The sequence below is a fragment of the Macrobrachium nipponense genome, chromosome 28 (genome assembly GCF_015104395.2).
Source record: "Macrobrachium nipponense isolate FS-2020 chromosome 28, ASM1510439v2, whole genome shotgun sequence".
Taxonomy (NCBI): Eukaryota; Metazoa; Arthropoda; class Malacostraca; order Decapoda; family Palaemonidae; genus Macrobrachium; species Macrobrachium nipponense.
The window spans coordinates 31,398,919-31,411,899 of NC_087217.1; the positions used below are offsets into that span (position 1 = coordinate 31,398,919).

The 12,981-nt window shown below is 38.3% G+C and overlaps 1 protein-coding gene across 2 annotated transcripts in view; it reads right to left on the reverse strand.

The window, feature by feature from the left end:
• Positions 1-1,613: 1,613 nt before the first annotated feature.
• LOC135201646 (probable methylthioribulose-1-phosphate dehydratase) overlaps positions 1,614-12,981 on the reverse strand; it is a 145,609-nt gene continuing 134,241 nt past the window's right edge. For both annotated transcript variants that reach the window (XM_064230744.1, XM_064230743.1), the window contains exons 7-8: positions 12,790-12,881; positions 1,614-2,946 (exon numbers count right to left, since the gene is read on the reverse strand). In XM_064230744.1, coding sequence (XP_064086814.1) covers positions 2,829-2,946; positions 12,790-12,881 — 210 coding nt within the window. In that variant the 3' untranslated portion in view covers positions 1,614-2,828. The remainder of the gene's footprint in view (positions 2,947-12,789; positions 12,882-12,981) is intronic.

Sequence of the window (12,981 nt, forward strand, 5' to 3'; positions counted from 1 at the left end):
AACCAATAATAATAACAACGCACGCGTCTGATGATGCACCCAAAATGGCGGATGAAATAGCGCACCCCAGATGCAGGTTTTAAGGGGCCGAAGGCTAAAACGGAATGCATCATAACGATACAAATTACGAAAACACAAAATGGAATACTCAACTTGGATGAAGAAACCGATGAAGAGGCAGGCAGCTCTATGACAGACATAGCTTCAGCAAATAAGTACTAAGGAAGCAGCTAAGACACGTGCGAACACACGTAGCTAATTGCAGGAATGAAGATGGCGGGCGTGTAGTAGTAGTAGTAGCGAGCGGAAGGTAGAGGGGGTGGCCTTTGTAGCGGCTCTCGCCGTGGAAGGGACTTTGAAGGGAATCCTCTAATTGGCAGAAGTCCTGTGAGAAGTGGCTTCCACTCGCCCTAGTGCTTATACTGACGCCCTTGGGGGTGATCAAGCTGAGGGTAGTAACTTCAGCATTCCATGCTAGTTTTTCTCTGGTATATTTAGGATCTATTTATACTTAGAAAAGAGAGCTACAGGAACTTTTCATCGGCTGGCACAGGTCGAACCCAGAAATGAGATTTTGTAGATGTCGGCAACTGTTATGCTAGTTATAACTGAAGCCTTGCACCACCAAGTTCACCAATGCCAGTGAATGAGTGTGTGCATATGAACATAACCTACGCAGATGATTGTGTTTCTTCTTTGGGTTGTAATAATTTAAAAAATGAGAATATACGTACAGTAAAACTATAAACGAGGACAGCATAAAATATAAATTAAAAAAGGAGTGTCTTAATGTTAGGTTTTAATGTGAGCAACACCTCAGTTCTGTCTCTCTCCTTCCTTTTTTTGTTTTTTGTTACAGTATGTACTATAATGCACATAGCCTTTAATACAATGTGGAGAAAGTCATAAACAAAAACTGAAAACAAATCAAGCTCTAGCAAGTCATACATCTACTAGACTCTCTTCAACTGTCCAACATTGCATCCCCACTCGCTCCCAGGCAGGGAATCCACTCCCCTTCTCTCCCATGGCACCCAGCCATCCAACATAACTCCTGACATTAGAAACTTCGCCAGGACTCCCCCACCCACAAAAACCCTTTCTCAGTCTGTTTATGAGTGCATGTAGTGTTACCAACATTTTCCTGAGGGTGTTGCAGCTTTGCCAACCATTGGATAGTATTTTATTGAAATATTTTTAAATTCATATATCTTAGGGTCTCAGTTCCTGGCCCAGGTTTGTTGGATAATGTCGATTTCAGGATAATTTTGAGTTCCAGATAATGAAGATCTGGATAATTAAAGGATCACTGACTCTCTCATGCCCACAAAATTAAGCAAACTGGAAGGCTGTCAAATTAAAGAAATTACTCACAGGTAAGTTACCGAAGACATTCCAACTTCTGCTTTCTTTATATTTTGGCTTGTACCAGTATCTTGTTTCACTACACAGCTTTTTTCTTCTTTCAATTTCTGTCCTTTCTTTTTATTTTCTTTAAATGATGAAAATTTAAAAAAAATATTAATTACTTCCCAAAACAAACAAGTTTTACTATAATAACAGCATTCTGTACTCAAAAATAGGTCATTGTGGTTTAGGAAATAAAAATACACTGCATCTTTGTGTTTAGTCTCTGCAATTAAATTTATAAAACATCTGAAGTAATCCATATTATTTCAAAACAGCAACATGCATTTCATGTTATAAATTTTAAAACCATACTGATTACCGCTCAGCTTGGTTCTTTATTTAACTAATAAATGAATGCATAATCAGTAATTCTAAGTGCAATCACTCAATAAATCTTAAACTCTAGTACTCTAGTGAATAAGTATTCCTACTTATGCAATCTGTAAAAAAAGAACTTACATATATAAGCAGTCCCCAGTTATCGGTGGTCTCAATTAATGGCGATCTGAAAATCAGGGATTTATGGCACCATAACGGGTTGTTTCAGTTAATGGTGCCAAAATGGGCTGAGTTTAGTTAATGGTGCCATAACAGGCTGTTTCAGTTAATGGCGCCATAGGGTTGTTTCAGTTAATGGTGCCATAACGGGCTGAGTTTCAGTTAATGGCACCATAAGGTGCTGATAATAGAGTTATGGCGCCATATCATACCGCCATTAACTGAAACTCAGCGCCATACATTGCAGTTTCAGTTAATGGCGGTTTCCGCTTATCAGCATCCTGCTGGGAACGGAACCCTCGCCGATAACTGGGGACTGCCTGTAAGCTATTTTATGCAGTCTATGTATCAGGGGGCATAATTCTGTTGTTTACTGAATTTACACTTTGCTTCAGTTATGAAATGAATACAAAAACTTTTAAAATTCTGAGATATGAATTTAGGATTCTCCAATTTAAAATTTACCATGCATTACAAAACTTGATGCATTACCATAATGACTGATACAACAAAGAAAACTAAAAGGACTTTGAATACACTTACAAAACCTCAAAATGACAAAGTACCCACCTACTTTAAAGTTTGTAAAAATGGCACCAAGAACTTTCTAGCAAACAACTTCCAAACATCATTCTTAATTAGGGCACAAATATTAAGTGATACATATGATAAGAGCAATAATGCATTGTTTATACTGTGTAAACTAATGAAAAAATATAAACATGAGTACCAAGACGTCTTAAATTCACATAAAATGTTACAGCCAAACACATTTACTGATTTTAAAGTACCTTTTCTGAAATTATCACAAATCTTATTTTTTAATTGGACTGTTCCCCATTTTCTTTTACAACTTAATATTAATATATTTGTAAAGTATACTCTATAGTATAAGGTTTTTGTCTTAAAATTAGAGTAAATCATTTCCCATTCATGTGACCTTGTACTTCTGATGCACCTTTTGGAGGTTTTGTAGGGTCAACATCAAACTTTTTCATCTGAACAGCAATATCAAACAAGTAGTCATAACTTTCTGCCCTGAAAAGAAAAATGAGAACTGTTTGAAAATAACTAGGCTTTGTAATTACAAAGTGACAAACAATTTATATAAAAATGTAATTTTTATAATAGAATAAAATGTTATAACATACTTAATGAACAATTACACAGCTGTAGGTTCCCTACATGGCAGACAAAAAATTCAAACTTTCGCGGTGGCGCCGCCATCGCCGATGCAGGTGACATCATCTCCCACCACTCGGGGGAAGAACAGGTACAACAGACCAGGTGTAGTTAATTCGTTCTGCCCAACCATCCACCTTTGGGGAGGCGGGAGGGCTTTAATTAAATAATTGTTTGGTAAGTTTGCAATAAAATTTCATTTTATTATAAAAATTCTACTTTTATTGCAGTGTCTTACCGAACAATTATACAGCTGCTTACCCAATGCAAAGATGGGGGGCTGTGGATGTACATATGCTTAACCCTCTTAAGCCGACTGGACGTATTTTACGTCGACATTTTTTGTCTCCCGTGTGCCGACTGGACGTATTTTATGTCGACTTACAAAAGTTTTTTTTTAAATTCGCGGAAAAAAATAAAAATACTATAGGCCTACCAGCCTAAAACTTTTGAATCACGCGCCTCGGGGGATGCTGGGAGTTCACGGATCAAGGTGTTGTTTTGTTTACAATCGTTACGCAGGCGCGCAAGCGCGAATTTCTTTCTTGCCGCATTAAAAAGTACAGGTATTCTCCTACTTACGATGGGGTTAGGTTCCGAAAAACCCATCATAAGTTGAGAAAATCGTATCTCGGATATAGCCTAGCCTACACTAAGTTAATCAGTACCATATAGGCTAGGCTATATACACATATATGGAAGATTAGCCTACACTACACAGTATACCTATACATATAAGGTATAGTAATTATTAATATCAGCTAGTTCGGGTGTTTCAATGCAGATTGACTTATGATAATTAAGTATAAAAAGAAACTTAATAATAAGAACAAGGATCAGACTGTAGCGTAAAGGGTACTCACCAAGATTCGGTCCGTTGTCGGCATACGTGATCGGTGTCAGGCTGTTCATGGCTACTATAACTAAAGATCGGAAGAGGAGGATGATGATAAAGCAGCAGGATCATCAATTCGCTCTTCCTCAGATAAAATTTCTTCTTCTGTAAGTTCAGGTGTCTCGAGGAAACAACTGTTCCGAGACGTACAGGATCGAGTCTCAAGTGAGGGGGTAGGGCTGGGGGAAGCGGAATGCACTGGAGTCGTTCTCTTGAAGAAAAAATCCATTGTAGGTTGCACAGTGCGTTTTTTTCGTTCTTCATAAATTAATCGGTAACATGCAACACTGTCTTGATGAGCCCTCTGAACTTTGGCAAACCGTTCCTCGTCCCCATCCATTTCACTTAAAAGTTTCAGTCCTTGATCAAATAAAGCAAACGCCTCTGCCAGTTTTTTAGTCGTAAACGTTCGCTCCGGCTCTTTTATTTCTTCTTCCTCTTCTGCTTTTTTTTTCTCTTCTGCAAGTGCAATTAAATCCTCTGCCGTTAGCTCTACATCTTGCACATCTATAAGTTCTTGGATATCTTCCTCGTCAATTTCTAAATCTAAACTTTTCCCAAATATCAAGATCTTTTTATTGATTTCCACTTCTTCTTCATTCTGATCGAAACCTTTAAACGAGTTCACATACACTTTCAGCAGATTTTTCCAGACCCCATTCATACACTCTTTCTTTACCTCCTTCCAATGTTCATAATGGAGTTAAGAACACTAAATTCTTTCCAGAAAGTTCTGAGATCTTTCTCCTCGTTATCCGTAGCCTGAACAGCCTGCGCAAACGTGTTCCGAAGATAATACGCCTTGAACGTAGCCACAGCACCCTGATCCATGGGTTGTATGAGAGAAGTTGTGTTTGGTGGCAGAAACACAACTTTTACATTCTCGTTAATACTATCTCCGATGTGCTTGAGGGTGGCCAGAGCATTGTCGAGAATCAGAAGAATTTTGAAGGGGATGTTATTTTTTCTACAATAATCTTTCACTTCCGGAATGAAGCAATGAACGAACCAGTCCTCGAACAATATTGCAGTCATCCAAGCTTTTTTATTATGACGGTAATGCACAGGAAGTGTCTGCTTGTCGATGTTTTTTTAAAGCCCTTGGATTTTCTGAGTGATAAATCATAAAGGGCTTAAGTTTATACCCAGCCACATTTCCCCAAGCAGAAGAGTCAATCGATCCTTGTATGCCTTAAACCCGGGCATCACCGTTGCTTCTTTGTGGATGTAGGACCGTTGTGGCATACGTTTCCAATAAAGTCCGGTTTCGTCAACATTAAAGATTTGCTCTGGCAAGTAGCCTTCATTAACGACGATCTCGTTTAAAACATCCTTAAATTTAGCGGCCCCGTCGGCATCAGCGCTTGCTGCTTCACCGCTAATTTTCACACTGTGAAAATTATGGCGGTTCTTGAAACGACAAAACCATCCAGCACTTGCTGCAAAACTTTTGTTGTGGTTATCATCATAATTCTTCTTCAGCTCTTCAAAAAGCATGCGCGCCTTTGTCTGAATGGTTAAGAGGGTGAGCGGCATACGCTTTTGTATTTGATCCTCCATCCACGTGACCAGTAATTGCTCCATTTCTCCAAAGGCCCTATCCTCTTCTTTGATATAAACCGTTGAATGAACTGAGCAGATGCCTTTACAGCATCCATTACGCGTTTCTTGTCCTTGAGGATGGTGGATACCGTCGATTGCGATAAACGTTCGTCACGTGCGATAACCTATGACTGCCTTTCCCGCTTCACGCTGGTTTATTATTTTCAGTTCTGCTCCAAAGTGATGGATTGCCTCTTCTTTTTTGCACTACCAGCAGGACACCTATTTGGTTGTTTGGCAGACATAGTTTTTTTGTTTTAATTTTCGGTACTTAAAAAAACTCTCAAATCACAAACGAACACCGACCTAATGTTTCATGGTTCAAAACGAGCGCAAGTGAGGTCGAACTCATTGCCGCTGTACCTACGCCAGCCTCTCGCTCTCGGGCCTACCGAAATGGTCGAAAAATACAATTGTAAGCTAAAACATTTCTATTCTAGTAATATTCAAGCATTTACCTTCATTTTGCAACAAATTGGAAGTCTCAAGCACAATATTTCCATTTATGGTGAATTTATGAAAAAAATAACATTTTCTTTACGTCCGCACGGTAACTCTTCCGAAAAAATCATACGTGCGATTGTGGTAATGTTTGCATCATTTTAAATTAGCCATTACATAAAGTTTTATATATGAAAATGTGTTCAATTCCATGTAGAATACAACAAAAAATAATTGAAGGTTGTAGCTTTTCTCATTTTTGAAATATCTGCATATAAATCATGATAAATAGAAAAAAAAAACCACGTTCGGTCAACTTTGACTCTACCGAAATGGTCGAAAAATGCAATTGTAAGCTAAAACTCTTACAGTCTAGTAATATTCAGTCATTTATCTTCATCTTGAAACAAATTCGAAGTCTCTAGCACAATATTTAGATTTATGGTGAATTTTAAAAAAATCTTTCCTTCCCTCCGCGCGCGGATTCTCCGCCACATATCTCCGAAATGCGTACGTCCCATTCTCGGAATATTTGCTCCATTTCATATTAGGCATTTCACAGAGTTTTATATATGAAAATGTGCGCAAAACCATGCAGAATACAACAAAAAATATTTGAAGGATGTAGCTTTTCTTATTTCCGAAATAATTGCATATAAAAAAAATATATATAAAAAAATTCGACATTCGGTCAACTTTAACTCGTCAGATATGGTCAAAAACTGCAATTGTAAGCTAATACTCTTACAGTATAGTAATATTCAATCATTTGTCTTCATTTTGAAAGAAATTGGAAGTCTCTAGGACAATATTTAGATTTATGGTGAATTTTTTATAAAAATATTTGTTTACATCCGCGCATTACGAATTCATGCATTATTTTGTGATAATATTTTCTCTGTGTTGCTTTTATCGTTTACAATGTGTTGTATACCAAAATGATTGCAATTTAGTGTACATTACAACGAAAAAAAGTAACTTGTTACCTTTAACCGTTTTGCGCACAGCGCAATTTGAATACTATTATATATGAAATTTCGTTTTTGCGCTATCATATATCGCATTATTTATATATGATAATGATAATTTTTTTCATTTCTGATGGTTGCATACTAAACTTCAGCCAACGACAAAAAAAGGAGCCAAAAATGAACTCTTAATCTTGAAAACTAAGCGCGCTGTGATTTTTTGAAAAAAATATTTTTTCCGCTTCCGCGCTCACTCTGAAACACCTCCGGCACACGGGAGACAATTTTTTTTTTTACCGCTTCGGCGTTTAATTGTTAATACCACCCAAGAAGCGTTCCTGATACCGACGTGTGTGAGGAGGACCACACCCCTCCCCCCTAACGAAAGTACCAGCGCGCATGAAACGAACACCGGACATGAGAATAATACCAGGGGTGACGTCACTCAGGTATGTATAGCAGTATTTTTACCTTAGAAATGAGGATCAAGGATGCATTTCACTGGGCGACACGGGTCATTGCCCAGAAATAGATTTTTCCTCCGTCAAAATCCCTTTTCTGAAAAAGGCCAATGATGAACTTTCCTAATATTAAGTGATCTAGGAAAGGAATGTGGGTTAGCCTTTTTAATGAGGGATTCTAAAATTATTCTCAGCCCTTCTAAAGAGCATGGTTTTATCGTGCTAGAATGAGGAAAATTGGACCTGAAACATTTGCTGTGACCTCTAAGTAATCCTTAAGTGCTTGAGCCGGGCATAATGTTTTGTCTGCTAAACTGAGTTTTCTTTTAAGAATAGGAGACTTCCTCTTTAAAGGATTCTCATTCTTGGCCAGGAATGATGGCCCAGGGGATAACAATATGTACCTGGTTATCAGCAGTTTGTGTGATATATCGTCCACGTCTAAGAGAGCCCAATTCACTAATACGTGCTCTTGATGCTAATGCTACCAGGAAGATTGCTTTCTGAAGCATGCACATGGTGGTTACATCAGGTCCATTGAATTGAGGAGTACATAAAAGTTTGAGTATCTTATTCAAGGACCAAGTAATTGGAAGTCTTTCAGGAGCGGGTCTCTGTAAAGAAAAAGATCGCAGAAGGGAAGTGACAACTTCTATGTTGGAATCAATCCCAAATCCATAAAGCAAAGGTTCTGTGAATGCAGCTTTGTATGCTATAATTGTTGTAACTGCAAGATGTTTGTCTTCAAAGAGGTGTATAAGAAAATACACATGAAGGTCTCGGCTTAAAGGAGGATGCATAAACGACTTTCCCTCCTACTTTCTGGGATAGTGCAGCGGATGGTAATGGAATTGACCTCTTCGTCTGCTGCTGAAGTAGTAAGAACCAATGCCTGTTTGGCCAATTTGAGGCTATTAGGTAAGCTGTTCTCAAAAACTTTGAAATCTGGGACAATGGAGGAAAAAGATAAATCATCTTCTAGTTGTTCCAGTCCTGTAGGATGGCATCTCTGTTGAGGCTATCGTATTCCTTGACAAAGAGTCTGCTATTACACTGAGTGACCCTGTAAGGTGAATTGAAGACAAATGCCCCTTCTTTTCCTGTGCCATCCGAAGAATGGCCAACATTACCATATTGAGAGGAAGTGATCGTGATCCAAATTTTTTTACGCAAGACATTGCAGTTGTATTGTCTAGGACCAGCAGAATGTGTGTCTGTTCCAGAGGTTTGAGTTTCTTTAGAGACAAAAAGACAGCCATCAGCTCTAGGAAATTGATATGACAATTCCTTAGAGTAGCTGACCACCTCTCTGCTACCTGATGATCCTCCCAATGTCCTCCCCAACCTGTCAACGAGGCATCTGTATGTATTGTTACTTTTACAGATGGAGGAGTCAGGGTGACATGTTTTGCCTGAGATTCATTCCGTGTCCATGGCTGAATTATCTCCCCAAGTTTTTTTATCCATTTTGTGACATTTGGCTCGCATCCTTTTTCTTGCATGTGGCATCCAAAATTTGTTCACATCTTTCAGTTGCAACCTGAGTATTGGATCTGTTATAGATGTAAACAGTAGCAGGCCCATCATGCACTCTAATTGCCATCTGGAAGCAATGGGCTGTGTCAGGAACCTTTTGAAGTTTTTCCTTATTCTGTTCTGAGTTTTGAGGGGAAGATACAAAGGGCCGTGAACCATGTCCCAACACATTCCCAGCCACTGAAAATGTCTGCTGGGTGTGATGTGGGATTTTTTCCAATTTATTATAAAGCCTTTTGACTGGAGTCTGTTGACTACTGTTCCTAGGTTTTTCAGGCACTCTTTTCTTGTGGCTCCCCAGACTAACCAGTCCTCTAAATAAGCTATCACATGTATTCCTTCTTTCCTGAGTTCCTGAACAACTACCGTCAACAATTTTGTAAAGATTCTCGGGGCAATGTTTAACATGAAAGGCATGACCTTGAATCTGTATGTACTTTTTCCTATCCAGAACCCTACGAGGGGGCAGAAAGTAACAGCAATAGGGACGTAAAAATATGTGTCTTTCAGATCTATAGAAACTGTCCAGGTCCCTTTTGGAATGACAGAACGTACTTGGGTAATGGTAGTCATTCGAAACTTTTAGCAAACAATGTGTTTGTTCAATGTTGACAGGTCGAGGATCACCCTTCATTCTGAAGAATCCTTTTTGGGAACACTGAAGAGACGTGACTGGTGATGAATGTAAGAATGTTTCTCTATGGCTCCTTTTAAGACGGCCTTCTGCACATTATCTTTTATAGAGGGGTATTTTTTTTTAAAGAACCCTTTCAAGTGTGGAGGGGGTGAGACCATTACCACCCCAGTCCGCTGAGAATAATGCTGTCTCCCCAACATTAATGGGCATTCCAGGTGTTGCTTTTCCTTTTCCTCTATAAGCTGGTTTTTGGACCCTGTGAAAAGGATATGCTTTTTGGGGGTGCTGTCCCTTCTGACTACCTACCTGCGTATGAGGAGAGCTATTGGAAGTAAACGGAGGCCTTTATGATTTTTTTATCAAAGCATGCCTTTTTGGGATTTGGTTAGGGGAAATTTCTGGTTTTTTGTTTCCTGAAATCTCTTCCTAGTAGAGCATACACTGCAATTTTGTTGATGTGCTTCTTCTTTTATTAGAGTCACAATAGACTCTTCAAAACAGGTCTTGGCAGAAGGTATTAGACTGTAATAGGGTAGTGACATTGGGAAGCGACTTGTTGGAGTTTACCAGTACCTCCATTCGTGCTTTTTTGTTCTCATAAGGCTTTAAGCCACAACAGCAAAAATCATCCTAGATTCTTCCGGAAGCCTTTTTGTGGCTACTTCTAACAATACAGAAGTAGTTAAGACACTAAGGAGGTGGGTCCTAGCACAAAATTCTGATGCTTATGTATCTTCTGAAATCCTTCTCATTGTAGTACCAATTGCCGAGTTGTAATATCTAGGGGGGAGCTTTTTCCTATCAAAGGGAAGTTGAAGCACTGCCCATTCTTCAGTGGAGTTTTCTGAAACCAGGATAACTGAAGCAAATGGTTTTAGTTCTGAAAATAGTTCACGATTTCAGGTTATTACATAATTTTGAAAATGTGTTTTCACATGGTTTATGACTTTAAATGTGTAGGGGCAGAAGGCTGGTGGTACATGGTGAGCCACCTGAGTCTTGTTCATAATGGAACTATAAATTCCTGTCCCATTTACCTGGTGAAGAGTTTCATCTACAGCTCTTAATGCCAAATTGCCAGCTAAGAGACTAGTTTCCTTTTGAGGCTTCTCCAAGTCTGGCACAGGTGGTATCAGGCGTCATTCAGTGTTATTAAAGGCTGCCCTGTCCCTAAATTCAACATGTAGTACTTCTATCATGGTCTTTCTCTAATTAATAAGATACTTACCATCCTGAGAGAAAATACACGCTGATGCATCTCGCCAAGGGTTATCAACATCAGAGTAGGATTTTAGAGTCTCTGCTAGATTTTGGTCGTAAGACTCATAACCAGGACTGGCCATTTTGTTGGTTCCAGTTGGATTTGCACTCTTAACTCTTGTTTAGGCAGATTTGGTTTCAATTCTCCCCATTCTATTGCAAGATGCAGGACGCTTACATATTGGTGTATCATTCAGTAGTACTCATATAGGCTAGGATACTAAATCATAGCCAAACAGACATTTTTGCTAAGCCTCGAATAATTTTAGCATGTTATACTACAGATAAACTAGCCTATATAAAACCATCATACCAACACCAATCTTCATGTTAGGTTATTTTACCTTATAAGTAAATCAACACTTACTCTAAGCAAAACTTAGAGTAACTAGAGTAACTAATTCAAATTACAATTTCAGCACCCAATTCAACATGTTACTTAAAAACCACCACTTAGAATGTAGCTCCAATAATAGTGTTAGTAAGGGGTTCACTACTTAACACCAGGAATTATCCGGATTGGTTTATTTCGGTCATAATAAATATGGCAAAATAAAACTAAAATGGTGTAGCCTGTTTATCTACTTCTAGGTACTTATCACCAAAAAATTAGGTAAGTAATCATCTTTAAGATATACTATCTTAGGTTACGGGCTACCAATAATTGCCATTCCTAGTCTAAAATTAGTTGTCCTAAACCGGCTAGGCTATAGCTCATGTAGGCTACTGCCTCGAAAAAACGGTAGAAACCGTTATCTGAAAAGATAAACTATATCAATAATACAATATGGAGTATGAAGTTCTTTAGGCAAAACTTTCCCCCCCAAAAAATATTTAAAAACACTTTTCGCGTTCATAAAGAGTAGCCTGGAACATGTATCTCGCCAATCACGTGTTCTAAACAACACGGGAAGGGTAAACATAACACCAGATTTTATACTCACAATAAAATTTTCTTGTTCCAGTTTTTAACATAACTGTTTTAACTAAATCCTAAAAATAAGCAATTAACTTTCAACATTCGGCGATTCCGTAATTTTTGGAGATCGATCTTGAAGAAAAATTCTCAAAATAGAGGAACACTGGCTGAATAGACTGTTTTCTGTGTTGACCACAGGAGTAATGGATTCTTGGTCTTTTGGCCGGCCTGACCATAAAACAAGATGGCCGATGCGCATGCGCAATAGTCACTTCTACAGGTTTTGACGTAGCAAACTGGGTACAGCTTTTGCTGAAGACAAGATAAAATGCCTTCTTGTCTTTGAGTCCATTATACTCTATCACTTGTCATAGTGTTTATAATTATGGCATAACACCCGGCTAAAAGACCAGGCTAAAAGATATTTCTTTGATATTAGTCTGATCACCATGGAGGGTAAATCCTTTGAGGACTCAGCAACATCTACGCTATCAAAAAGGCAAATAAAATATGAAAGAAATTTATATAAAGACAGAAACATTAAAGAGAAAGTTACAAAAACTCTTCACCAAATACTCTTAATATACTTACCATATATACATTTCATAATGAACTTAACTGCTGCAAAAAAAAGCCATTGGGCACTACAAAAACCTTATCCTGGAGACATGACACTACAGAAATAAAATGAAAGCGCTAATTAAAAATACTTCCAGCAATGAGAATCAAGAAGTGAGAGAAGAACACGCAAGCCCTTGAGATACAAGTTTCCAAAGAACCGGCACACCTCACCTGATAAACCAGGTCAGCATTTAGTTCCTCTTGTGTCCTTTGGTTATGAGGGCATATATGAGAAGTTCCCTTTTTGTGGAGAAAGGTTTTGTATGGCCAAAGCAGGTATGAGACAGTATATGCAAGTAAAAATGACTTGAGCAAGCACTGTTATTCAGCATTTAGAAATTTTTAGAAACTGTACTCACATGGTTTTTGCTTTTTCCCATGTGTCTCCCCATATATAAACGCCATGTCGTCTAACTAAAACTGCTTGAGTATCAGGATACAATTCCAGCGCCTGCAGAAAAAATCAATTAGTCTGTGACAGGATTTCTACAACTTTGTGGCAAAAACAAATACTACTGTTCAATTTCAATTTTCACTTTTTTATCTATTTT